The 24889-nt window shown below is 49.5% G+C and overlaps 8 protein-coding genes across 8 annotated transcripts; 5 read left to right on the forward strand and 3 right to left on the reverse strand.

The window, feature by feature from the left end:
• Positions 1–2727: 2727 nt before the first annotated feature.
• Positions 2728–3409, reverse strand: CTRU02_211609 (uncharacterized protein; the record flags this gene model as incomplete). The annotated part of the gene is made up of 2 exons (XM_070205670.1): positions 2728–3144; positions 3257–3409. 2 exons carry the CDS (start codon positions 3407–3409, stop codon positions 2728–2730), a joined length of 570 nt encoding a protein of 189 aa, XP_070060483.1.
• Positions 3410–5987: 2578 nt separating this feature from the next.
• On the forward strand, positions 5988–7352 carry CTRU02_211610 (o-methyltransferase; the record flags this gene model as incomplete). Its single annotated transcript, XM_036732352.1, has 4 exons — positions 5988–6279; positions 6339–6465; positions 6525–6988; positions 7039–7352. 4 exons carry the CDS (start codon positions 5988–5990, stop codon positions 7350–7352), a joined length of 1197 nt encoding a protein of 398 aa, XP_036575981.1.
• A 2043-nt stretch (positions 7353–9395) lies between these two features.
• Positions 9396–10012, forward strand: CTRU02_211611 (uncharacterized protein; the record flags this gene model as incomplete). Its single annotated transcript, XM_036732353.1, has 2 exons — positions 9396–9501; positions 9669–10012. The coding sequence occupies 2 exons, from the start codon at positions 9396–9398 to the stop codon at positions 10010–10012; spliced, it is 450 nt and encodes a 149-aa protein (XP_036575982.1).
• A 116-nt stretch (positions 10013–10128) lies between these two features.
• Positions 10129–14164, reverse strand: CTRU02_211612 (reverse transcriptase domain protein; the record flags this gene model as incomplete). Its single annotated transcript, XM_036732354.2, has 6 exons — positions 10129–10827; positions 10987–12693; positions 12760–13031; positions 13086–13279; positions 13603–13850; positions 13991–14164. The coding sequence occupies 6 exons, from the start codon at positions 14162–14164 to the stop codon at positions 10129–10131; spliced, it is 3294 nt and encodes a 1097-aa protein (XP_036575983.2).
• Positions 14165–16299: 2135 nt separating this feature from the next.
• CTRU02_211613 (transposase) lies at positions 16300–16869 on the forward strand (the record flags this gene model as incomplete). Its single annotated transcript, XM_036732356.1, has 1 exon — positions 16300–16869. One exon carries the CDS (start codon positions 16300–16302, stop codon positions 16867–16869), a length of 570 nt encoding a protein of 189 aa, XP_036575985.1.
• Positions 16870–17975: 1106 nt separating this feature from the next.
• On the forward strand, positions 17976–18512 carry CTRU02_211614 (proteinase inhibitor kazal; the record flags this gene model as incomplete). The annotated part of the gene is made up of 1 exon (XM_036732357.1): positions 17976–18512. The coding sequence occupies one exon, from the start codon at positions 17976–17978 to the stop codon at positions 18510–18512; it is 537 nt and encodes a 178-aa protein (XP_036575986.1).
• Positions 18513–19012: 500 nt separating this feature from the next.
• CTRU02_211615 (uncharacterized protein) lies at positions 19013–19529 on the forward strand (the record flags this gene model as incomplete). The annotated part of the gene is made up of 2 exons (XM_036732358.1): positions 19013–19292; positions 19351–19529. 2 exons carry the CDS (start codon positions 19013–19015, stop codon positions 19527–19529), a joined length of 459 nt encoding a protein of 152 aa, XP_036575987.1.
• Positions 19530–19742: 213 nt separating this feature from the next.
• CTRU02_211616 (duf89 domain-containing protein) lies at positions 19743–21428 on the reverse strand (the record flags this gene model as incomplete). The annotated part of the gene is made up of 6 exons (XM_036732359.1): positions 19743–19973; positions 20024–20873; positions 20940–21056; positions 21109–21239; positions 21297–21367; positions 21422–21428. 6 exons carry the CDS (start codon positions 21426–21428, stop codon positions 19743–19745), a joined length of 1407 nt encoding a protein of 468 aa, XP_036575988.1.
• Between the last annotated feature and the right edge of the window lie 3461 nt (positions 21429–24889).

Below are 24889 nucleotides of genomic sequence, written 5' to 3' on the forward strand. Positions count from 1 at the left end.
TTTGCCATAAAGCTACCGTAGAATACCCTTTCAAATTTCAGCACAGGAATGTTTCAGCCGTAGATGGTGAATCGCTGTTGTATGATAGCCGAGTGACGCTATTCTGGCAAATCCATTTTTGGGCTTGAGCCTTTGGGCTCCTTTGATAATGGAGTGAAGTGACAAGGAGATGTGACAAAACATATATGAGACAGGGGCACGTAAATCATTGCAAACTAGTAATGGCAGTCATACACAAAAAAGCTCACCTCACATGATTGTTCATCTCATGGGTTACTATGTGAAGCATAGTGAGGTTAATTAGTTGTCAAGATTATACTTTGAGGTTCTGGAGCCAACAACCAATACTACCAAAAGCTAACTTTTGACTGTCTAGTTTTGTTGATATCTTTCGTAACCATACGAGAATGCGAGTGGTATTATAGGGCTACGTGTGTAAGGAGCTTCAAATTCCTATGATGGACTAGGAGGGCAGATATGATTATAATTGAACGATTTTATATTCTATACGTATTTATGAGTTCTTTACGTCGTTCAGATGTGTTAGCATTCAGAAACTCGATGCTGGGAGTTTCATTAATCTGCATTCCCCCAAGCCATCTTGTTCTTGGTTGCAGCCACCTCCTCTCTTCAAACCTTGCCGTTCATCAGGCACAGCGATGTTGTTGTTGGAGGTTTTTCTCAGAAGAAACAATCTTTGTGAATAATTATTGCTGCAAATGGCCTGCTGGAAGCTATAAGATGTAAACCAGACCAAAACTCAAATGTTTGTTGGTGAAAGTTTTGCACCGATAATAGTGAGAACCATGTCTGTCCAGACAACTCAGTCTTGGCGAAAGCTGTCAGCTTTGAAATACTAATGTATATTTCCCTCTCATTCGACATGTTAAAATCATGTCACAGTTGCACGAAGAGCCCAACGCCAGTTATGCGCCGAGTTTCATCTCACATCGACCCGACGGTGAGAAAAAAACTGGCAGTGGTTTCAGTGACTCCAAAAACCCGTCTCATATTTTATACTAGTACAAGTCAACGCTTTATTTACGTTTTAGTGCATGTGCGATACCGTGCGGACGTTCCTCTCTCCCGTCTGGATAATACCAGGGGGGCATCACTCTCGGCACTTACATGCTACCAATCCAGGCTGACAATTAAATTTTGGTGAGACCAATGAGACGGTCAATCCTAAACAAGACGCGAGCAAATTGCCGTGTTAGGAGGATCATGAAATCATGCCTCCGGAACTCCTGCCAGCATCGTTCGATCTTCCGATGGTCCTCGTTGATCGTATTACGGGGGCTGGTGGTCTAAGCTTCATCGTGTTGGGCAAACAAATATCGAATGACACGCGAGCGGATCAAGATGCGATTGGTACACCAGAGCGGTGGATTCGCTAAACTCCCATTACGTGCCGGAGCATCTAGGGGCCATAGCACCCCATGCTATATCAATGTTTGGAGCGGCAGACCCAATGCAACACTAGTTTGGCGCAAGGATTATACTGAAGATCGCCCTTCTCCTCGGCTTCGGCCATAATCAGGACTTATATGCTGTGATGTCAGACGCTTGGCAATCGGCACCAGCACCTTTTTATGGCTTCTCGGCAGCAGGATGGGCAAGATTAAGACAGAGAAAGCAATGACGTGCAGAGTTAGTTACGAGAATTTCTCCATTGGTGTCAAGGAAAGTTTGCCCCTTCGCGGGGAGAGTTCTGTCATGACAATGCCGTGCGGGGTGTCTATTATGGGTATGCTAGCCATTGGAAGCATTATTCATCTTTTGAGATAACGGGTTGGCGAAATGTGTTGCTACATGGACAGACCAGGATTGATGATACTTGCTTGGTCAGAGCTTCGGCCGCGGCATCACAAGACAAAAATGCTGATGCCAACTGACCAACTGACTCCTTCTACATTGCGTCTCTATAGGTTCTTTAGCTTACATCTTGCGATATAGCACTGCGTGTTCATGAAAATGACTTTCAATCTAGCAACCATTCACAATAGTCTTAGCAGGCTGTGGAGATGAAACGAAGATACCCTAAGATGAAGAGCAGAACGATATAGTTCAATCATGTTGTCCCAATTCTTCAACGGCGATAACGCATTTACTGAGCCATAACACATGTTAGTGAAAGGGTACTTTGGATGAGGGCTAGCTGGTGTATGTTATTCCCATGCCAATATTACATGCCATTAAAGCCAATATTTCGAGAGTCGAGTCTCGATATCGTCCACGGCACTGAAGATCTATGAAACTAGGCCGCAAGGCCGATCTTGGCAACCCGTGCAGGATCGCCCCCCAACGAAAGTTTTAAATCTGACAACGTTTGCTGGTAGCGACATGGCGCATGGACAGATGTGACAGCAGCAAGATCATTCGATACGTCAAATAAAGGTTCACGCTAGCATATCTGGGCTGACAGCCAGAATGTTAATGAAAGATCCAACAATGATGATTTGCTACAGGCTAACTAAGCTGCAAGGAGTATCCCGTTCTGTATTGTACTGTATTCTTAATCCTCCTCTGCCGCGTCCTCTGTGAAATCGACCACGTTCGCCTTCGCCGCGCCAGCCCCTGTAACTCCACTTGTGTAAGACCGCCGAGGAGAGCGCCGGGAGTAGCGGTCGCAATCGTCAATACTCCATTATGTATATGGTTTCTTCGAGAAGACGAGCGGAAATGGACGGGGGAGAACGAGGGACGGCGCACGACGGAAGGGGTGCTTTAAGCAGCAGCACCACCGGCACCGCCGGCGCCGCCGGCGCCGTAGGCCTGGATGCCCTTATCGAGAGCGGCAGTGATCTGATCAACGGATTGCTGAGCGATACCCTGGCCGATGGCGGGAACCTTAGAAACGATGGCAGTACCCAGACCAGCGGAAGCCTGCTTCTGGGCGGTGAGCTGCTGGGCAACAACCTGAGAGACACCGAGCTGGTCAAATGTGGGCTTCTTGGCGATAATGTCATCGACGGTAGTCGTAGCGGCAGTCGTCAAGTCAGTGGCGAGCTGCTGAAGGCCAAGTGCCTCCTGAAGCTGCAGAGCCTGGGCGCCCTCAATATCGCTCTGCGCCTTGGTGATGGCAGTCTGAACATCGGTTGCGGCGGTCTGGACGGCGGCGACAGTGTTGGCATCGTTGGCGGCCTGTGTAATTCATTCTGTTAGTATAGTTGCTCAAGGATTATAAGTGAGTGTGGCGGTTGAGCCGAAAGGCTTCTAGCATCCAAAGGAAAATGGATGTACAATTTTGGGATGCGCATACCTTCACAGCGGTATCGAGCTTTGTCAGAGAGGTCTGAACGGAGGTAATGGCGCCTTGGATGGTAGCCAGTTGACGCTTCTCGCCTTGGGTAGGGAGGGCGAAGGCAGTGCCGACGAGAGAGAAGAGAAGGGTCTTGGTGAGCTGCATTTTGATGATTCACTTTCCAGAGTGATTTTGCTGATTAGATGAAAGGGATTTATTAGAAGCGTAAAAGAAATCTCCAACCTGGGAGTGTAAGTGTGAGAGTGTTGAGAGTAGGTATCTGTGCTGAGAAAGTATGTTTGATGATGAGGTATTCAATCCCCGAGAAACGGCGGGAACTACCAGCATATTATACAAATTGGACGGATTGGTGTTGACCTCATTGCTCATGAGCATGCTCATCCCGTTGGTTCACCTCGGCAGCAAACCACCCTCCCTTCTCGATGCGATAGGGGTCTGTCTGGTCCTGGACCAACCGGGTTGAGCACAGCCACCTGGAAGTCTGAGACGAAGGAAACAAAAGAATGTGGATATTATTATCGCATCAAACCAGCAACCAGCGAAGTGAGCGACATACGCGCAGTCTTCGGATGTCTCAAGTGGTTCGAGAGCTCACCCTTGTTTGGAGAGGGAGGGGATGGCACGGAATATTGCCACGTTAGACCCAGGTCACCAAGTTAGTTGAGTGCTTGGCTTAGTCGTTGAGTTGAGAGCAGCACTGCAGAGCCACAGCTTCCACGGCATCCCAACGGCACGTTTGACGAATTGGGAATTGCGCCATGTCAAAGATCGGTAGAGGCCGCGTGTGAATTTGCGTTGTGCCGTTCGATGTGGGGTACCTGCAGATAGTCAGACGTGCGCGCTTCGAGCGTTGAAGTTCACATGAAACGAAACTCAGCCATGTCGTCTCAGAAGCTCGTGTGCGATTACATTCTACCAATCTGCAAGGGATTCCATGTCTGAGCACCAATGCTTATTACGAACGTTTTGAGACGTTATTGGGAGAATTTTTTCGTCAGCCAAGGAGTCCTCCGCCAATACTAGTGGCAACGTGAAATGTACAGGGTTGAGGCTCTCATGGGGTTGCCAGTTTCGGGCCTCCACACGACGCCGAGTCAGAGCCAAGAGGCCTCAAGCGCGACGACATCTGTCATTCGCCGACAGTTTCCATGGATCTGTCGCTGATATCGACACCTGCCACGCCAAGTGACCAGAGGCTGGCCCTCTGCCCCGGTTACCCGTACACACCGGTGGAGGCGATACGTATGGGTTGCCTTAAGAGGAAATGAGGGGAGAAAACCTTCTTTAGGAGGGTGGGATCGGCTAGCCGGGAATGGCCTCAAAACTGGTTCAAACGGGATGACCATCTGGATCGCCGCATGGATTACGCAAAGGTCAAGCTAGCTCACTGCAGCTAGCGGCCCATATTCGAGTGTTGCCTGCTCCACATAAGGTCCTATAGTATACAGCTTCACCCTCTGAAGCCTACTACGACGTACTTGTAGGTGGCCGTATGGCAGCACAGGGAATAAACATCCGATCCCCACAGGGTGTCGTTGAGGCCCTACTTTTCTCGGCCTTGGCTAGTTTCTTGTCTTGGGAATACGCGGCCCTCCTATTTACAGCTTAAGGGGAGAGTAAACAATAGCGCCTCTGTATGTCATGGCCCCGTTTAGCGTGTCATAGCCATAGCCGACCTGATCAAACGGCACGGATGATCGGCTGGCAGCCAAATCTGGCAACGCAGGGCCCCTCCGTTCATCACCCAAACATCGAAAGGGGAATAGTAGGGCCTGGAATACCGGATCCTTAAGGAAGCGGCTGCCAAGAATGAGACAGATTGGCTCATTCGGTTCCTGTCACCCAGACGCTTTCAGATAGACACCCACGTAACTTGGACCATGTTTCTTGGGTTCTCCGAGTTTCCCTTTTGAGGAATTCATGAGTCAATAAAGAAGGGAATTTGAGAAGAGGGAGGTTTTGCAATTGGTCAAACGCGGTTTGGCGTTGAGTTGCACAGTCGCTGGGCTATGGCCATCCCGTTCCCCTGGCGGTTGTGAAAGAACGTGGAATTGTTCGAGAAGCAACCTGTCTGACACCTATCCGCGAGTGCCGTTCTCAAATGCTTTCACCCTTCTGGAAGCCAAGGGAAAAATACCGATGCGGGCGTGATTATTCGCTAGATCGGGACAGCGGCAAAACAAAGCTGGGACGAGACTGAGTAAGTAGGCTCGAGTCCGCGGAATGCGATTCGCGCATCAGCGGAATGGATCCCTGGTGGCTGAGGGCGCTTAATCGACCCGAGACCATCAGTGGGTCTACCAGATTTCCTTGTTCGGCTCGTTCGGTACTCGGTCGATTCAAATTGTTTATCAAATCTCGCCCTGGCTGGCATCACAACTTCCCTATCAATACACCGAAAGGATTCGGCCCCGCTGCGGCGGTGATACGGGCGGGTTTATCGGGAAAAATGGGTCTGCCGTCCACTTTATTGGACTTTGGATATGCAGCCCCGGAGCCACGGGATTTTGGTTCGGTGAATTCTCTGCCGTCGGAGTAAAGCATTTGTACAGATCTACTGCGTTGAAGAAGAACTTGAATACATAAACTCGAGGCATGAGCTCAGGGCATGATTAAATTCTCATTCTTTTTTCAGAATGGGATGCCTCTTCACAGTTATTTCCATCCTTATTAGAAAAGGCTCAAGATTACATTGACTCAAAATCGAATACTTCGTTTGAAAATGACGACCCGCTCTGAATCATTCGAGAACTTGGCTTTCCAGCTCTCTGAGATTGCCAAATCATCTTCCAGCGAAGCGGAAATGAATACTGCCGCAGCCGTCATTGCAAGAGATATACTCAAAGTCGTGAGAGGTACTGTTCCCGATTGGTCGGAGAGGATGTTTAGTGCTGTGGAGGTAACTGCTCTGAGACTTTTCCTTGATTGGGGTGCATTTGAAGCCATTCCCGACCATGGTACTATTTCCTTCACCATGCTCGCGAAGCAACTGAACGCAGACGAGTCACTCGTTCGTAAGTTGATCATTTTTCAAAAACAGGTGGCGCTCAGCTGAACTTTTTATCCTTTTTAGGACGCACCGGCTGGGTTCTTGTTGCTGGCGGCGTCTTGCGCCAACATGGCAAAGATCAAGTGGCTCATACCACATTGTCTCGGCAATATCTCCCCGGAAGCCCTGACGGGCTACTACTCGAAATGATGTAAATAACAGTTCCCCTTTATTGCCCTTGTGTTGTCTGACTTAGGTATTCACTTTAAGATTCGACGAGCATATGCTTCCGGCCCTTAAGCTACCAGAGTATTTCTTACAATACGGCCGCCATGAGCCAGTCAGCCGAACACACACTCCTCATTCTTTCGCTCTTGGTCAGCCCGATAAAGAGATCTGGGAGATTCAGAAGGGAAGCCCTCATAGAGTGAAGCGGATGATGAAAGCAATGGAGTTGACCGAGTCATTCATCCCAATGGTGGGTATTTACGATTTCAGCTGGGTCAAGACAAAACTCTCTGAGAATCAAGACCGAATCATTCTTGTGGACGTCGGTGGCGGTAAAGGACATGTGGTCAAGGCGATTCTCAACGAAAATTCCTTTATACCGCCAGAGCGCATCATCCTAGAGGACCGCGATGAGGTTATTGACGAGGTGATGCGGTTGAAGGAGCCCGAACTTAGCAAGGTCCAGCTTCGGGTACATGATTTTCACCAGCCGCAGCCAGTGAAAGGTAAGCGATTGTCCTTGAAGTATGCTGCGATTCCAGAGCTGATGAGTCAGGCGCAATGATATATTCAATTCGTCGCTGTCTTCATGATTATGGCGACGAAGTTTGCGTCAAAATGTTAGCACAGATTTCAGAGGCGATGGCTTCAGACAGCAAACTCCTCATTGGCGAGTACGTGCTTCCGAATCCGCCATCTGCCTTGGGCGCCATGAGTGATTTCGCCATGATGGGGATTGGTGGTAAAGAACGGACAGCCGATGACTGGGAGGCTTTGGTAGCCCATGCTGGATTGAAAATTGAGAAGGTGCATGGACTGGATAAGAAAATTCAGGTCATCGAATGTACCAAGACTGAAGTTGGCATTTGACACGCTATAGATTTCAGATCACTTGGTGCGTACGCGGCATAGCATCTTACTTTGGCAGAGCTTGGCTAGGAGGCTTTTCATTTGCTTCTCGATATGTGTTTCTTGTTAAACTCTCAAATATTAGAAAACAACTTCATCACTGGTCATTCACACAGTGGTTCACTCGCTGACGGCTAACGCCGTTTGCTAAGCTTTCGTCTAGACACCTCCATTTGTATTTGAGTAGTGCATGCCAGCTTTCTTTCTCTGGTGTGGTTACAACGGAGCAGTTCCGTGTTACGGCCAGCTAACTGACAGTAGGTTTGTGTTAACAGTAAGCCAGGGATTGACAACAGTAACAGTCGTTCTGGGGTCTGGTCGATTGAATCGTAGATCTTCAAAGGTCTTGGTGATCAGTCAAGGCCTCAACAAGAGTCGTAGAGTAGTCGTCACTTAGGTATAGCTGAAAGTACCGGTTAGGGTAATCACAAAGTTGATTGCTGAAGAGCTATGGAAGTCTGACCTTGAGCCAGGCTCAGGTCATACTATATACAAGTCCTGAACAGTGTTCTTTGTCTACCTGGGGGTGATTACCTAGGTGCATGAGGTGATCGCGATCAGTTGGCAATGCCAACTGATCACTGAGCGTCCCGTCCTGTGCTCCACTGATCGTTTCCTTATCTTATCGTTACGTGACTTGTACTATAGTTCTTCCGTGCCGAGTGAGTTCCCGCTGTTCCCGTGATCCTGTAGTACAAATGTGTGTGTAAAAACATTAATAACAGCGAGAACGAAATTTTTGAAAATCGGAGTAAAAACGGCCCCAAATACGCGTGCTCGCGGCTACAGAGCCCCCTTCGATGCAATGCCATCCTCGGCCTTGATTCTACGTCCCAAAGGGGCCCAAGATGGCCGCAGAGCACGCCCCGACTACAATGAAAAACTTGAGAGCAAGCCGCAAAATACGACATATCAATAGACAACACTATTACCACCACCATAGGCGAGCCACAAGCCGCTATACGAAGCACTAAGACTGCGCCTAAACAATCAACTTCAACACAACAGCCGCCGACAGGTTTTGGGTCACCTGTCACCCCCGACAAAGTTTGCAACATCCCACAACGACGAAGATGAGTCCGACAGAACAGTATCACCTTCCGCACGGAGAAAGCACCAGGCATTAGGCATGCTACGATCGATGCTACATAATACTACAGACCATAGACAGACTGGTCCCCTGTCGCCCCTTTTGCGAAGAAGGATTGGTGTCCCTTCAACGCGCGACAATGTCTGCGGAATCTGTGCGGGAGCTCTCATACCTAGTAATCGAACATGTCGGAGTCAGTGGAGCATTGTGCTTCGTGGAAGACCCTTGGGCTAATGTGGTGGAGGGTAATAGTGGTCAACAGGCAAGAAACAAGAGGCCACATAGGAACCCGGCAGGAGGCAACAAAGAATTTACAGATGCAACTGAGAAAACGGCATATACAAGTCCGGGAGGATACGGACAAAACAAAGAGACAAAGCTGAGCGCTGGGGGGAGACTGTAGGTACAAAGAACCAGATACGGTGCTACCAGCACCAACTGAACCGAAGCAGGAGGACGCAAAACAAGCATTCTAGAGAGCAACACAAAAGCGAGAAAGCAGACAGGAGAGCAACACACTTCTTCAACAGAGGGCACAAACACACAGAATAGAGAACATAGTGGGGAGCTTGGGGATAGCTGGCCCTGATGCAACATCAGGGCGAAGTGGGGCGTCGCTGTTCATTGTCGACGCTTCGGCTACCTGCCAAACCCCGCTTTCCGGGCATAGCTACTAGCATAAGAGCGGCTTCATAACCGAGTAGGAATAAATCAATCAATCATGTAGTACAAATGTCCTGTCCTAGCCGCCCGACGCCCAAGTGGGTCGTTCGGCTGTTATCCTTGTTTACGGGTCGTAACATCAGGTCCCCTCTCCAAAGGTCTTGTCCTCAAGACCCAACATAAGTAGGTCGTTGGTCCCAGGTTGGGGATCCATCAATCGTGCTTCCTGATCTACTCATGATGCTGACACCATGTCAGGTCGCGTTCAAAAATCGAAATCGAGTTCTGCCTCTACTCTTCGTCGTCGTAATCGCGCATTGCGTATTGCTGAGTTTGGCCTTGTCGTCGACATGCCTTGTTCTTACTGTCGTTCCGCGGGGAAGCGTTGCAAGCTTCTTCCAGGTGGTGAGGTTTGCGGCGAGTGTACTCGCTTAGGGTAGTCTTGTGATGCGGCGGCGGACGCTGTTTATGCTCGTATGTTTCTACGCTCCCTGCGTTTCGTACGTGCTGCTAACTTGTCGTAGTTGATCGTTTACTGGATGAAGCGGCTCGTTTGGAGGACGCAGAGGTAGCTGAGGAGGAGGTGTTGCGAAAGAAAGCCGCTGCTTTGCGTGCCGCGCAGGCCGAGTTGGACGAGTCCATGGCGCGGTTGGATCGTTTGCGTAAGCAGAAAAGAATGGTTTTCCGAAAGGGTCGAGAAGTTACAGAGGAGGAGCCGGTGGCGTTCACAGCGGATTGGGATACCCTGTACCCGGATGTCGCTTTGTCGCCATCCTTGTTGGCTGAGTTTGGTTTGTTGGATTCAGGGTCGGTTGTTAAGAGGCGGAGTACTCCTGAAGCGTCTCCTGGGGGTGTTGGAGGCCCTTAGTGGGTTCCTTTAGGTGGCTCTGGGGTTCCTAAACGAATGAGAGGGTGTTTATCCCGTGGCTTGTTTGATCGTGGTGGACGGATGATGGGTTGTGGTTGTCGTTCTCGGTGTTGTTGCTAATAGACGGAGAGTTCGTCAGTTGCGTTGGTGAGGTTCTTCGCAGGTTCCCAAGTATTATCTTCATGTCCGTATCCTTTCCATTTGACGAGGTATTGATATCCTTCGGGTTCTTTAAGGTAGTCGATGATACGTTCGACTTCGTACTCTGGCTCGTTGTTTTCCACAATAATGACGTCGCTTGTTCGTGATCCTTGTAGGGCTGGTTCGAGTAGTGAAATGTGAAAGACTGGATGATACTTCATGCTGTCGGGTAGTGCGAGTTTAAAGTTGACGTTAGATACCTTCTTCGTAATTTCAAAGGGTCCAAGTTTCTTAAAGTCTAACTTATCGCTTGGTCGTTTTGTTTTGATGTTGCGGCGGAGAAGGTATACACTATCCCCCTCCTTTAGAGTTGGTCCCTCAACTCTTGATTTGTTGGCGTATTTGCGCATGCGTTCGCGTATAAATTCGAGGTCTCTGGGGAGTTCCTGCTGGATCTCCTTAAGTCTGTTGATGTCTGCCACAGCTTTCAGAGCTGCTGGGCCTTGTCGAGGTTGTCCGTAGGCTGTTGGGTTGAATCCATAGTTTAGATAGAATGGTGATTCTTTTGTACTTTCTCCTACTGCGCTGTTGTAGGCGAACTGGGCTATAGGTAGCAGTTGAACCCAGTTGTCTTGCTGATAGTTGACGTAGCAGCGTAGGTAGGTTTCCATGATCTAATTGATTCGTTCTGTCTGGCTATCGGTTTGCGGATGGAAAGCGGTGGACATCTTGTGGTCGGATCCTAGCTGCGAGATCAGGGATCTCCAAAACTTGGAAGTGAACAGCTTGTCTCTGTCGGATACGATTTCCTTCGGCATTCCGTGTTGGCTTACGATCACCTGTAGAAACTTGTAGGCGAGGTCTTCTGCAGTGCTAGACTCTATGTACGGGATGAAGTACGAATACTTCATGAGTCTGTCGACGATGACGAGGACACTGTCGTAGTGGACGTTGGTCATCGGTTCTCGGGACTTAGGTAACTTAGTGACGAAGTCTAGCGAGATGGATTCCCATGCGGTTTGCGGCACTGGGAGCGGCTGTATCTTTCCATAAGGCTGATGTCGGCTGGGTTTGCTTTTTGCGCAAACCTCACAGTCCTTAATCGCTAAAGATACTTCTTGTCGTGTAGCTGTTTTGTCGTAGTGTTGGCGGATGCGTTTCCATGTCTTAGTTACGCCTTGGTGACCGTGTGCGGGTGCGGAGTGTATCTCCCTAATGGCTTCAGGAGACATCCTTCCAGGCGTGCTGGTACTGTCTCTTCTGGCCATCATTAAGAGTCTGGCTGCTGGCACAAGGTCTCCGTTTTTGTCTGCTTTGAGGATAACTCGGGTTTCCTCAGGTACCTGGACCTCATGGTCCGGTCTTCGGCTGAGGGCGTCGGCCCTGCCGTTTTCTTTGCCTTTCCGGTAGACGATTCTGAAATTGAATTCTGATAAGAATTCGGACCATCGAATTTGTCGTTTGTTGAGATCTTTCGATATGGTGAAGTGTGCGAGGTTCTTGTGGTCGGTGTATACTTTGACCTCGTACTTGGTTCCTGAGAGTTGCGGTCTCCATTCTTTGAATGCTTCGATAATTGCCATGAGTTCCTTGTCGTGTATCTGGTAATTGAGTTCTGGGCCGTGTAGTTTGCGTGAGAAGAAGGCATAAGGTCGTAGCTGTCCTTCTTCGTCTCGTTGACCTAGTTGTCCTCCTATGGCATAGTCTGAGGAGTCGGTCTCGACTTCGAATGGTTTCTCGGGGTTTGGTATGACGAGTATTGGTTCCGATGTGACTTGTTGTTTGATCTCGTCGAAGGCTTTTTTCTGTTCTTCTTCCCATTGCCAGGGGATGTCTTTCCTCGAAAGTCTCGTGAGGGGGTCGTTTCTGTCTGAGTATCCTTCCAGAAATCGTCGGTAGTAGTTCACAAATCCAATGAAGGATTGTACGTCCTTAACGTTCTGTGGTGTAGGCCAGTCTCGTACTGCTGCGATTTTGTCTTTGGACATTTTGAGGATTCCTGGGGCTATCGTAAAACCTAGGAATTCGACTTCTTTGGCGTGAAACTTGCTCTTCTCGGGTTCTACTAGGAGTTTGGCGTCTTGTAGTTTCCGTAGCACTTGATGTACGTGCTTTTTGTGGTCTTCCAGAGTCTTGGAGAAGATTAGGATGTCGTCGAGATAAACTACGACGAACATATCGAGGTATTCTCGTAAGACGTGGTTGATCATCGTCTGGAATGTCGCGGGTGCGTTGGTAAGTCCGAAGGGCATCACAAGGTACTCGTAATGTCCTCGGCGTGTTCGAAACGCTGTCTTCCATTCTTTACCTGATTTCATCCGGATCAGGTTATAGGCTCCTTTTAGGTCGAGTGCTGTAAACCACTGGGCTCCGTGCAGTAGATCTCGTAATTCGGAGATGAGCGGTAGTAGGTAGCAGTTCTTGATCGTAATGTCGTTAAGTTTCCGGTAGTCGACGCAGAGTCGTAGTTTGCCGTTCTTTTTTAGTACGAACAGGATTAGGTATCCTGCTAGTGATGTAGAGGGTCTGATGTATCCCTTCTATAGATTTTCTTCGAGGTAAGCGTCGAGTGCTTCTATTTCTTTCTGGTTGAGTCCGTAGATTGCTTCTAGCTTTGGCTCCTTCCCTTCCTTAAGGGGTATCTCGTGGTCGTAGTTGCTGTGTTCCGGGAGTCCGGTCTCGAGTTCTTCGGCGAATAGCTTCTGGTATTGCCGGTATTCTTCTAGGATAGACAGAAGTCGGTCTTCCTTGCCGATGTCTGTTGCTGATAACGTCCTGGCGTTTGCATCCTTGATCCGTAGGTATGCTAGAAATCTCTTCGCTTCAGGAGTCTTGAGAGGTTCGTTTGAGGCACCGTTCCATGGTTGCTTCTCAGTGACTGAATCCTAGTCCCAATAGAGTTGGCCTGTTCTCCAATCTATCCGTGGGTTACTGTCGTATAACCATGGTCTTCCAAGGATGACATCGTACTTGTCTCCTATCTCCGTAAAATCGAAGTTGAGTCGCTCATTCCGGCCATGGATCTGCAAAGGGAGTTGCGCTGTCTCTATAGCAATGCGTCCTCCGCCGTACTGGACTTGTTCTCCTTCAACGGTGCTAAGTTCGTAGCAGTCTTCGGCTGCTTTTCTTTTCCAGGTTATCTTTCTTTCATTCACCGTTCTTAGTGATATGAAGTTTCCTTAGGCTCCGCTGTCGATCATGGCGGTAGCTGTTCTTCCGTTGAGCTGTATTTAGACTTGTACATGCTCGTGTCGTTATGTCGTGGGCGTCGTTGCGCTATATAGGGACCTTGTCTGGACTGCCTGTCGTTGTCCCTTGTCTTCGGTAGGCGAGTCTAGTTTTTTGACTGCTTGTCCGTTCCTTGTTCGTCGTTTTCTTGCTGTTTCTTCCATGCTTCGTCTTTCTTGATATAGTGGACTCGGCGCTAGTCTTGGTAGCAGTGATACTACTGTATTTCTTCGTCAGAGTCCTCTCCAGAGCTGGTGTCGTCGACTGAAGCGACTTCAAAGGCGACTTCCAGTTGGGCATGTTGGCAGGCAACATCGCGAGGTGTTTCCGAGTCGTTGGGGGTGTTCTTGGTCGTTTCTGATTCGACCTGTTCTTCTAGTTCTTGGTTGATCTGGCGGATTCGTGCGGGATCTCCTTGTGCATGTTGTCGTCGTTCGATGTGTGCGTCCAGCGCACCGAGTTGTCGTTGCTACATAGGGTTTTGTGAGTCCTGTTGAATCCGCTACAGGTGGGCTTGTCGTCCTGCATGGAGGAGGCTCAGCCTTCGCTGATTGTCTTGTTCTAATTCCTCGTTGTCGTTTATACTGTCGAGCCGTTCGATTATCTTACGCTCGATTTTGCTATTGCTTCTATATCCCGCAGCGAGGGTCCGTTTAGGTACGTTAGTAGTGTCGTAACCAGATCGTTCTTAAGGTTTCTAGGGGTACCATCCTGCGTGTTCCTTACTGCTAGAGTGGATATAGCAGTTGTCATCGAAGCAGGTAGTCCAATTAAGTTGTTCATGAGGGATCGTCTTCGTAGCGATACTCGCTTATCGTTTCTCTAGTACCGGTTGGAAGCGTTCCTTCTTAGGTAACCTGCATTCGTATGCTAGGTATCTAATCTTCTAGCAGTTATAGCACTGTCTATCTTTCTTCCAACTATCGTTCTTTTTGTCGTTTCTCTGTATAGTACTAAGGTCTATTAGTCTACTATAGTAACTATAGGCAGTACTTTGTCGGGGGTTGTTCTAGTTATTACAGGGTCTATTGTCGTTTCGCTGGTTGTTAAACTAGTGCTAAGGCTGCTACTAGTACTTACGTCCTGAGTTAGGGTTTTGTCGTTTTTCGCCTCTTTCCTTTCGTCGTTCGAAAAGCCGGTTGTCGATTTTGATAGCGAGTTCGGCGTACTAGAGAAAGTCGTCAGGTCGATTAATCTTAATAATCTCGTCCTTGACTTCGTCCTTTAGTCCTTGATAGAATATAAAGATCTTGGTTTCCTCGGTAAGGTCGAGTTGAACGCTAAGTTGTCGGAAATTGGCGGAGTAGTCTTTGGCGGACTTAGTCTGCTTAAGTTATGCTAGATCTCGTTCGGCTTGTCGCTTTTCGTCGGGGTCTTGGAAGAGTGACCTGAGCGTATCCTCGAATCCTTTAAAATTGGCGTAGATGTCGCGGGTCTCGGTAGTACACTCGTCGAGGGTCTTGCATTTAAGGTATTCTTCCTGGATTAGTTTAAACCACTTGAGGGCTTTTCCTCGGAGGTAGGTAGCTGCGTGTACTACTTTTTCGGTTTCGTTAGTAAAATCTCCGTAGTGAAAGTTCTAGTAATTTTTGACCTGAATTAGGAATCCTTTGAAGGTCCCGGGGGTTCCGTCGTAGGTGACAGGCGCACTGAGCTTGAGCTTTTGTCGTCCTCCGTAGACGGGCGTAGTGACGATATTAGCGGCGGCCCGGAGGGTGGTGATTTCCCCCTGGAGTTCCTAGATCTTCCGGAGGTTGGCGTCCCCCTTGATGTCTTCTTCCAGCTTCTTGTAGGCCTGTCTAGCGTGCTGGAGTTGCTTATTAAGGTTTTCTATTGCTTGTCGGTTTTCGTTGACGATTTTCTGCATGTCTTTTGTCTCGGCTTCTTGTTTCTGGATTATGCGTCGGAGCTTATCGTAGCTTTCCTTGGTAAAAGAGCTATCTCCATCGGAGTCGTACTTAAGGTCCGGCATGTCGAAGTCCTCAGTATTAGCAGGCTCCTGTGCGAGGCTCTGAGGCTGGTTGCGCGAAGAGGATGAGGATCCTGGAGTGGGTGATTTGGCAGAAGCGCGAGAAGACATCTTGTCTATACTGTTTAGTAGTTCTCAAAAGGTGACTTACTGAACAGGAGCAATCAAAGTGTTACGGCTAGCTAACTAACAGTAGGTTTGTGTTAATAGTAAGCCAGGGATTGACAACAGTAACAGTCGTTCTAGGGTCTGGTCGATTAAATCGTAGATCTTTAAAGGTCTTGGTGATCAGTCAAGGCCTCAACAAGAGTCGTAGAGTAGTCGTCACTTAGGTATAGCTGAAAGTACCGGTTAGGGTAATCACAAAGTTGATTGCTGAAGAGCTATAGAAGTCTGTCCTCGAGCCCGGCTCGAGTCCATCCTATATACAAGTCCTGAACGGTCCTCCTTATCTTGGCTATGTTGGATATTTGACATATCCAACATATCCATATCCAACATATCCGGGGATCGGTTGGATATTTGACATATCCAACATATCCGGGGATCGGTTGGATATCTGACATATCCAACATATCCAGCCCGGGTTGTCCTTACCCCGCGTTATCCCCGAGGCCACGTGACTTGTCCATAGTTCTTCCGTTCCGAGGATCCCTGGTTACACCTGTCCGGCTGGGTTACATATGCCCTGCGTTAGCCGCCGGGATCCAGGCGGGGTCGTGTTGGCGACCATGTCCAACGGGTCGTAACATATCTCTGTTATAAACACAAGATATATCTCCTTTTCCTACCGCCACATACATCCCACGTTCTCCAACCTCTAGACCAAGCAGTCTTTGGGCCTCTCAAGGCGACCTATCGAAAAGAGCTTGGATACCTCATTCAACACAACGATTCTACAGTTGTAGGCAAACGGAACTTTCTTACCTGCTATGGAAAAGCACGCCAGATGGCATTTTCAAGCAAGAATATCAGAAGCGGCTGGAAAGCAACAGGACTATGGCCCATTTCGATAGCTCGACCGCTCATGAGCCCTCTACTGCTTGAGAATGCTTCCAAGCCCTCAAAGCCAGGCTATTCTACGCCTATGAGGGCCTCTGATGGTGGAAAAGACGAAAACTGGGCATCTGCTACATCCATAGTAGCCTGGTCAACGCCCAAGAAGACAGTTGATCTATATGATCAACTTAGCTTATTCAGCAAGTTGGATAAAGATCAGCAAACGCAGCGACTGTTGTTTCGGAAGGTTCAAAAGGGATTTGATGAAAAGGACTATCAATTGGCTACAGCAGAGAAGAAGATTGCAATGTTGGAAGCAGAAGTTGAGGCTGGAATGGTACGGAAGCGGCGTAAGGTCCAAATGAGCCCAAATTCGAAGTTTGCCAACATTGAGGCAATTCACAAAGCCCAAATTGAGGCTGGCGAAATTGAGGATAGCTCAGATGAATCTAGCGAGCCTGAATTACCTATTAAAACTGGCGATAGTATCACAGTTGCAGGAGACGAATCAGACTTATAGTTATGAAGTTGATGAATACCTCATGATGACCCAATTTATGGGTGTGCGAAATGTGGGGGTGTGCGAGAAGTGGGTGTGCGACGTTAGACAAGGTAGGCAAAGTACCACTCCAAGGGACTGCAGTTAGATGGCTCAGAGTACTCTTCTAAATGTAAAAAGTACATTGTCCCAGACATCGATTTAAAGTAGAATAACAATGATGCACATGCCAAAGATAGAAAATGCTTAGACTCGGGCCTCGGGACCGGAACTCGGGTCAGGGCTGGCCGGATCCCGTCGAGCGGTGTGCTCAAAAGACTGATCCTTCCCAAACGGGCCGGCCCATCTACAGCATTCCTCAAAAGGTCGGATGACGCAGACATGTCTTCTAGACTGTACCATCGACATTCGTCCAAACTAAAACGTCACTCTTCATATTCCCAACTTTAAAACTGACTGTCTCATTGACGCGTCCCTCGGCCAATCTTTACACCAGGCTGACACCCCATCCAGCCTAAGTGAAGCTCAGGATTTACCCGACCAGCCGTAGATCCCTTCAGCCATTACATACAACCAAACATGAGCCTTACCCCATGTTTTCATATCGTGGTCTATACCCAAATTGACTTGGCGTGGTGAACATCCCTCCGAGGTAGCCCTGCATCAAAGACAAAGTCCCGGAAACGTCCAGCTGAACACCGAGTAACCAAAAAAAGGCGAGTTTTTTTCTGCATGCGGTGTGAAATCTCTCCGGATTTATGTACAACCCAAATTAATCATAGGGAGAAGAAGCGGCTATGTGGTACATGGTGACGCCAACAGGCCCTTTTCCTCCCACATTGGTTTCCTGATAGCCGTGCTAATTTGTTTCCATTTTTGGAGAAACCGAACTGGATCGTCACACCCTTTCACAGAATCAGGCTCGGCCCTTGAGCAACCTATCATGCCGAGAGGCTAGTGATACACTATATTGCTGCCTCCTTTGGCCGTGGGTCTAGACTGCAACATGGGATATATGAAGCCCATCAGAGCGCATCCTTGGGTTCGTCAAGACAAAGCAGACAACAACCACCCCCAACCACTACTCTCTCTGGAGTCTTACAAACAAACCCAAACCCAGTTTCACGATGCGCGTCTCTCTCGCGGTTCTCGCTCTCCTCGGCCAATCTCTCCTTGGTGCCGCACAAATAGGCGAGGAAGGCCAGGGTCTTGAAAAGCGTGTTATTCGGGTCTCGACGGTCTCAGGCTCCGATATCGTCTATACCCCAATCACCTTTTACGTGCCGACCTACAGACTCACCCACACCGCCCACCCGCCGAAGCCCACGAGACCCCCTCGGTCAAAGAGGCCGACCAGGAGGCTCAGCATTGGCAGACCAACCAAGACCAGGAAGCCTCCTGCTCTGCCGAGCAAGACGAGAACATACAGCGACTGCGGCGGATTTCGCCCTACGCCCCCGACTTGTGCTGAGGGGTACACTTGCGTCGACGACCCGTGGCGCGGCGGCTGCGGCATGGCGTGCGATTGGCCCGGTATCTGTATGATTGAATGCGGCGGATTCCTTGGGAAGGCATGCCCTAAGGGTATGGAGTGCTTGGATAGGCCTGGGGATGGTTGTGACCCGCAGAATGGCGGAGCAGACTGCATGGGACTATGCTTCTGAGGTGCCATGTTGAAGCGAAGAGTGTGGGATGGTTAGCGCGAGCGGGAAGTTGGTTACAGGATGTGGGTGAATGAAAATGTGAATGGGAAGTCTACGGATTGGGCAAGAATGCAGTTTATACCTGGCAATTTTCTGTCTTTCTTTTTTGATGACTTGATGAAAGCTTACATGGGTGGTGTTGAAGGAACAAGATGCGTTGGCCGAGGACAAGTTCGGTGAGTCTAGGTGGACTTCGGTGTGGTCGGTGAGATCGGGGGCAGGAGCAAAGGCTATCTGTGCTTGCCTCCAGATATAGCTTTTCTCGAGGGTGCCTTCTTCAGGCGAGACTTTCTCTAAAGGTTTTTCTTTTAGCAGAGCAGGAAAGAAGCATCTAGGCTCGACGGGAATTCCAACCTGAATTAACTGAAATTTCATAACCAACCTCCAAAGCGATATCGTCACGCAGCTTGATCGTTTTGAAACCATCACAAGATCTTTCATAATTTATAATAACTGTCAAAATGTGTACAGAGATCATAACCCACAGCCAGCTTTGTGGTCATAACGTCAGTAATGTCCGTGTCTGCGATGACGCCACCTACATCTTCGGACACGGGCTGCAGCCCTGCGAGAACACCAAGAAGACAACTCAGAATACATCCAGCTACTGCACCTTCGATTGCCCATATAGGGTCTACAAAAAGACATGGGAGTGCTGCCAGTGTCAAGGGCCCAACCAACGCCGTCAATGCTGCGCTTTCAAGGGTTGTAACCACCTGATCTGCCGCGAGTGCAAGCCGCGTAAGTATTCAGACTTTGACCCGCGAGAAGAGTCTCCGCTGACGAGGTCCCTACGCAGTTACTCCTCCTGAGAGGAGGCAACGGACAAAAGAATCTACTCAGCCATGTCAATTACCGATCAAGGACGACATCAGCAGCGTCAAGGCTCATGACGCGCGTCAGAGTTGTGAAACCCGAAACAGTTCGCCATTCTCAAGAATCCCCATTTACGACGCTTCTATTGGAGACTGGGTTTGAAGTGAGCAACACGACTGGCGAGAACGGCATGGCATAAGGTCAACGAGGCAATCCGCAAATTTGCAACAAACCAGCATCGCGACGCTACCCATTAGAAAGAGCTAGGGATTCGGTCGGGCTTAGAAAAGTCATCATCGTTCTATGCATGTATGTAGTGTAACGGTCTATGGATGCTAGCTCTAATATGAAACGGAGGGAAAAAAAAAATGGACTTTACTTGCCGCCCGAGAAAGACACCACCGCCCACTTCCCGCTCCAAGCCCACTTTCTTGCTCCAGAATCGCCGCCTCCGTCAGGAAGGGCCTTCAATCTCTCGTCCTCGCCGGGCTGCAGACCGACAACAACGTCTGCCTTGCAGGTACGTAGGGCGAGGATGTTGAGGCCAGAACCGGGGCCGATGTTCTTGAGCGCCTCTGTAAAGGGTGTTGAGGCTTCCCAGTCGGCCTACATATTGGTTAGCAGTGATGTGATTTACATGACGTAGACCAACTTACATCTCCAGTCAACTTGCGGTAGTTAAGGTCGCCCTTGAAGATGACCACCTCACTGGTCTTGAGGTCCTCGTACAGGTCCTTGGCCTCCTCTGGCAGCTGCCAGAAGGGACCGGGGTGTGTCCAGTACCGGTTCGGTCTCAGGATCAACTGCCCCTCAGCGTGGAAACTGCTCCACTCCTGGAACAAGAACCCAAGGTTGGCCTCGTCTGTGCTTGACAAGGGTTCGGGGGTCTTGTTTTGCAGCTTCTCATCTTCAGATGGCGTCTCGTAGAAGGGCTTGGGGGCCGCAATCGCACTGAGCAGCTTGGCAAAGTCGCCAGGCAGGACGTCGGAGACGAACCAAGGGATCGACTTGGGGTGCAGCACAACGTGCGTCGCCAAGCCGGCGGACAAGAGGTATCCGGCCAGGATAAGATCGACGTACAGCTCAAAGCCGGCGTTGTCGAGGACAATGTCAACGCGACGTTCCGCCTTACCCTCTGCCTTGGCCTTCTTGAGTAGCTCGTAGACGGCGGGGAGATCATTGGCAATGATGTTCTTCTCCGACGCCTTGCGAGCCTCAGAGCCCTGCAGCTTCTGGATATCTTCGTATGTCAGGCTCGTCAGCAACGAGAGGTCCGTCGCATTGCCCCAGAGGCAGATCTCGCACATCTCGGTGAAGAGAAGCTTCTCGGCGGCCTCATCCTTGGCAGCGTCCTTGTTTTTCCGAAGCTGCTCGACGAGATCTTTGTACTTGGATGCGAGCTCGAGAACGGCAGGGCGCGAGGAGCGGAAAGTGCTGATCTTCTGACGGGCAAAGACGTCGTAGTTCTTCCAGTGGGTGGACTTGGCAAAGTATGTGCTTATGCGCCTGTGATTAAACTCTTAGCGCTGTTCTCGAAGGTGTTAGGTGAAAGGCTGGATTGTCGAATCTCACCTGAACAGATAGCACTCGCTGTAGAGCCATTGAACGTTAAGCCATGTCGGCTCGCCAAGCTTCTTAAGCTCCTCATTATAGATGCTCACGTCGGGGTATCCATCGTCTTCGATCGGGCTAGCAAGGTCAGCTGGAGTGTATTTGTAGACATGTCGATATGGGACTGTACGTTAAGGCGCGATCATGCTGGACCTCATACTTGAGGCGAGCTATTTGCTCAACGATCTTCTTGCCCTCGTCCTTCTTCTCGGCATCTTCAGTCGCCGCGACGGATCGGTAGAGGTCGTCGATGGCCTGGGTCTTTTTTTTGGAAGCCGTCAGCAACTGTGTAGCATCTCAGGAAAGGGGATCACGAACAATAATTACAGGCCAGCGCTCGCGGGCTGTGACCCAGCCAAAGGACGTCTTGTCACCGGTCGAGTAAGGAGCTGCGGTCGCCAGTTAGCTTGGTCTCGGGTGTGTTTACCGACGGGAGGAAATACTAGGCATCTTGAAGCTGGAAGTTTATGCAGAGGGAAGCAGTGAATTGGAGGAAAGCACAAAGAGAAAAGAACAATTTGTAGCTTCGTGTCTCAGACTAGAGAATCACCGCTCTCTGCGACAAGCTCAATCGAAGTATGGTGGGGCAGAACCGCGGGGCACGTTCAACATTCTGGTACGCGCATAATCAGAAACGTGACGTAAGACCTCGTCTATCCGGTAGATATGTGACTATCAAGAGTAATGGCTTATTGGAGTACAACCGGTAGTCGCGAACATTAGTTGTCCAATCACCACCGACCAGTGCCTTTTCGTCAGGATCAATGTTCCTCCGGTCTCACACTGTTACAATCACGTGGCCGAATACTGGTCGGTCATTACTGCCGAATCCATATCCTCTATGGAAGAGTTTAAAAACATCAACAACAGCGAGAACGAAATTTTTGAAAATCGGAGCAAAAACGGCCCCAAATACGCGTGCTCGCGGCCACAGAGCCCCCTTCGATGCAATGCCATCCTCGGCCTTGATTCTACGTCCCAAAGGGGCCCAAGATGGCCGCAGAGCACGCCCCGACTACAATGAAAAACTTGAGAGCAAGCCGCAAAATACGACATATCAATAGACAACACTATTACCACCACCACAAGCGAGCCACAAGCCGCTACACGAAGCACTAAGACTGCGCCCAAACAATCAACTTCAACACAACAGCCGCCGACAGGTTTTAGGTCACCTGTCACCCCCGACAAAGTTTGCAACGTCCCACAACGACGAAGATGAGTCCGACAGAACAGTATCACCTTCCGCACGGAGAAAGCACCAGGCATTAGGCGTGTCCCTTCAACGCGCGACAATGTCTGCGGAATCTGTGCGGGAGCTCTCATACCTAGTAATCGAACATGTCGGAGTCAGTGGAGCATTGTGCTTCGTGGAAGACCCTTGGGCCAATGTGGTGGAGGGCAATAGTGGTCAACAGGCAAGAAACAAGAGGCCACATAGGAACCCGGCAGGAGGCAACAAAGAATTTACAGATGTAACTGAGAAAACGGCACATACAAGTCCGGGAGGATACGGACAAAACAAAGAGACAAAGCTAAGCGCTGGGGGGAGACTGTAGGTACAAAGAACCAGATACGGTGCTACCAGCACCAACTGAACCGAAGCAGGAGGACGCAAAACAAGCATTCTAGAAAGCAACACAAAAGCGAGAAAGCAGACAGGAGAGCAACACACTTCTTCAACAGAGGGCACAAACACACAGAATAGAGAACATAGTGGGGAGCTTGGGGATAGCTGGCCCTGATGCAACATCAGGGCGAAGTGGGGCGTCGCTGTTCATTGTCGACGCTTCGGCTACCTGCCAAACCCTGCTTTCCGGGCATAGCTGCTGGCATAAGAGCGGCTTCATAACCGAGTAGGAATAAATCAATCAATCAATCAATCTATGGAAGAGTTGGTTCATCTGAGAGGTATCGATCGTATTCGGGTTCCCATACTGCATACGGTGTCTGGCCAGAAAAGAATTCCGTCAGTATCAAGTCATCAAGTATTCGAAGGGCCAAATATAGGCAAGAATATCGAGCATTGACTAAATACGTCAATTTATTCGAGTCTTAGAGAGCCTCGCCCTGTAACACACCAGCTGAGCAGTTCTGAACTCTTGAACTCTGTTCAATAAACAGAGTTCATGTGTTGTTACAAGCCATGAGCCCAAGTCCTTAAACTTAGAAAATCTTTGGGGTTTCAGAGTGAAGTCGCTGATTATATTCCACAACCAATAGTGCGATCAAGTTTAATGCCGACGACGGCTTAAAGATATCACTTCTCTTGAATACACCTCCAGAGGTAGCAGTCTTCCTTCGCCAAAGCTATCGTAGGCGCATGATGATATGCCCAACCTCACAAGCTAGGCACTCCCGTCATCTTCATTCACACACAAAAGAACTAGTAAACATCGAATGCCGATCTGTAAGATCCCCTGCAGCAAATGATTCAGTCATGCAGCGTGCGGTTGCTTCCGCTGGAAACCCGCTGTCATCGCATGCCTTGATGGAACCCCACGTTTTACCCCGGTCTATCTGGGGAACTCCCAAGCTTGAAAGCAGTGTTGCAGAGAGACATGCCCAAAACGTGGGCGGGTGATCTGCTACTGCACGCATATACTACATGCGGCTGGCTTGCCAAGCGTTAGAAGAGACACCTTTGCCTGCGGGCCTGTCTGCAATTGCACATTTGTGACCTTGGGGGCGCCGAGATCCGGATAACTACCGATTGGTCATTACCCTTCAGGTTACTGCCAAAAGTTCCGATCATGGCCCGGCGACGTGGTTCAGCTGATTGCTGCATATAGGTCACACTTTATTTGTAGATCCAGATCTCGTGGCGGTCCACTTCAGCACCTCAGAGAGTTCCTAGTACTTGTGTGACTTGCAATTCAGCGCTGCCGAGTTCAGCCTTAAAGATACTCTGTTCTTCCTCAAGATCGGCGCTTGATCCACGGATCTGCCCTTAGAGCAAGATTGACCGTCTTGATGATGCCTTGACGTTGACGAGCTCTTGGACCGTTGAACTGTTGCTCATCGGTCCTTTACCCAGCGATACTGTTGAAGACTGCTAGGCTTTCGTCGGTAGATCTAGGTGTGAGATGTTATCACGGCCAGTTTCACGAACCTCACCAATACTTCCTGAACGGAAGAATATCTTTGAAACTGGCCGGATGATACGTGATCAACCTACCGACATGCCAACAGTCGATGCCTGATTCTTGGATGTTCAATATCTAGCCGGGCGCAACCCCAAACCTGAGCGAGCTTGTGCACTTATATAAGAACAAAGAGTCCTCAGATGCGAAAGACATCTCAAGTCTGGGCGGCTTATACTTATTAGCACCATTTGTCGCCTCCTATGCTCCTCTTCCTCCTGATGATGCAGCTGATACTAGCCAGTATCCGCGGCTGTGGCACTCAAAAAACCGCATTCGACGTGAAAGTTTCGAGACATCAAGCTTTAATCGCGACAGCAGGATACAACTCCTCGGCACAAGACCGACAGTAACCTCGTAGCCGATCCGAAGGCCGATTGGCATGAATCATGCCCCTGCATGATCTTTTCACCTTACCATAGTAGGCTCATCATCCAATTCATACGTTACCTGCGTACGTGGGTTGCAGGATATTGAACGCTGACATCGTGGGGCGTTGATTTTGTGGCTTTCCGACTTTGTCCGCAAGTGGGCGGTGACTCCGCGAGCCCCCGTCATGACAGGTGGAGGATCGGGGTGTGAAAAAGAGATGGTAGGCTAAAAACACCAGGCGATGAGTAATAAGATGAGTTTCACGAAAAATGGATGCCGTCATGAGGGCAACAATGTTTGTCAAAAACAAGCCATGAAACGTTGGATTGATGATACTAGCGGCGAAATTAGCCGACGGCTTGAAAATGAACGGAGAGAACCCCGCCCGTGATGACG

The sequence above is a fragment of the Colletotrichum truncatum genome, assembly GCF_014235925.2.
Source record: "Colletotrichum truncatum strain CMES1059 chromosome Unknown Contig_0008, whole genome shotgun sequence".
Lineage (NCBI taxonomy): Eukaryota > Fungi > Ascomycota > Sordariomycetes > Glomerellales > Glomerellaceae > Colletotrichum > Colletotrichum truncatum.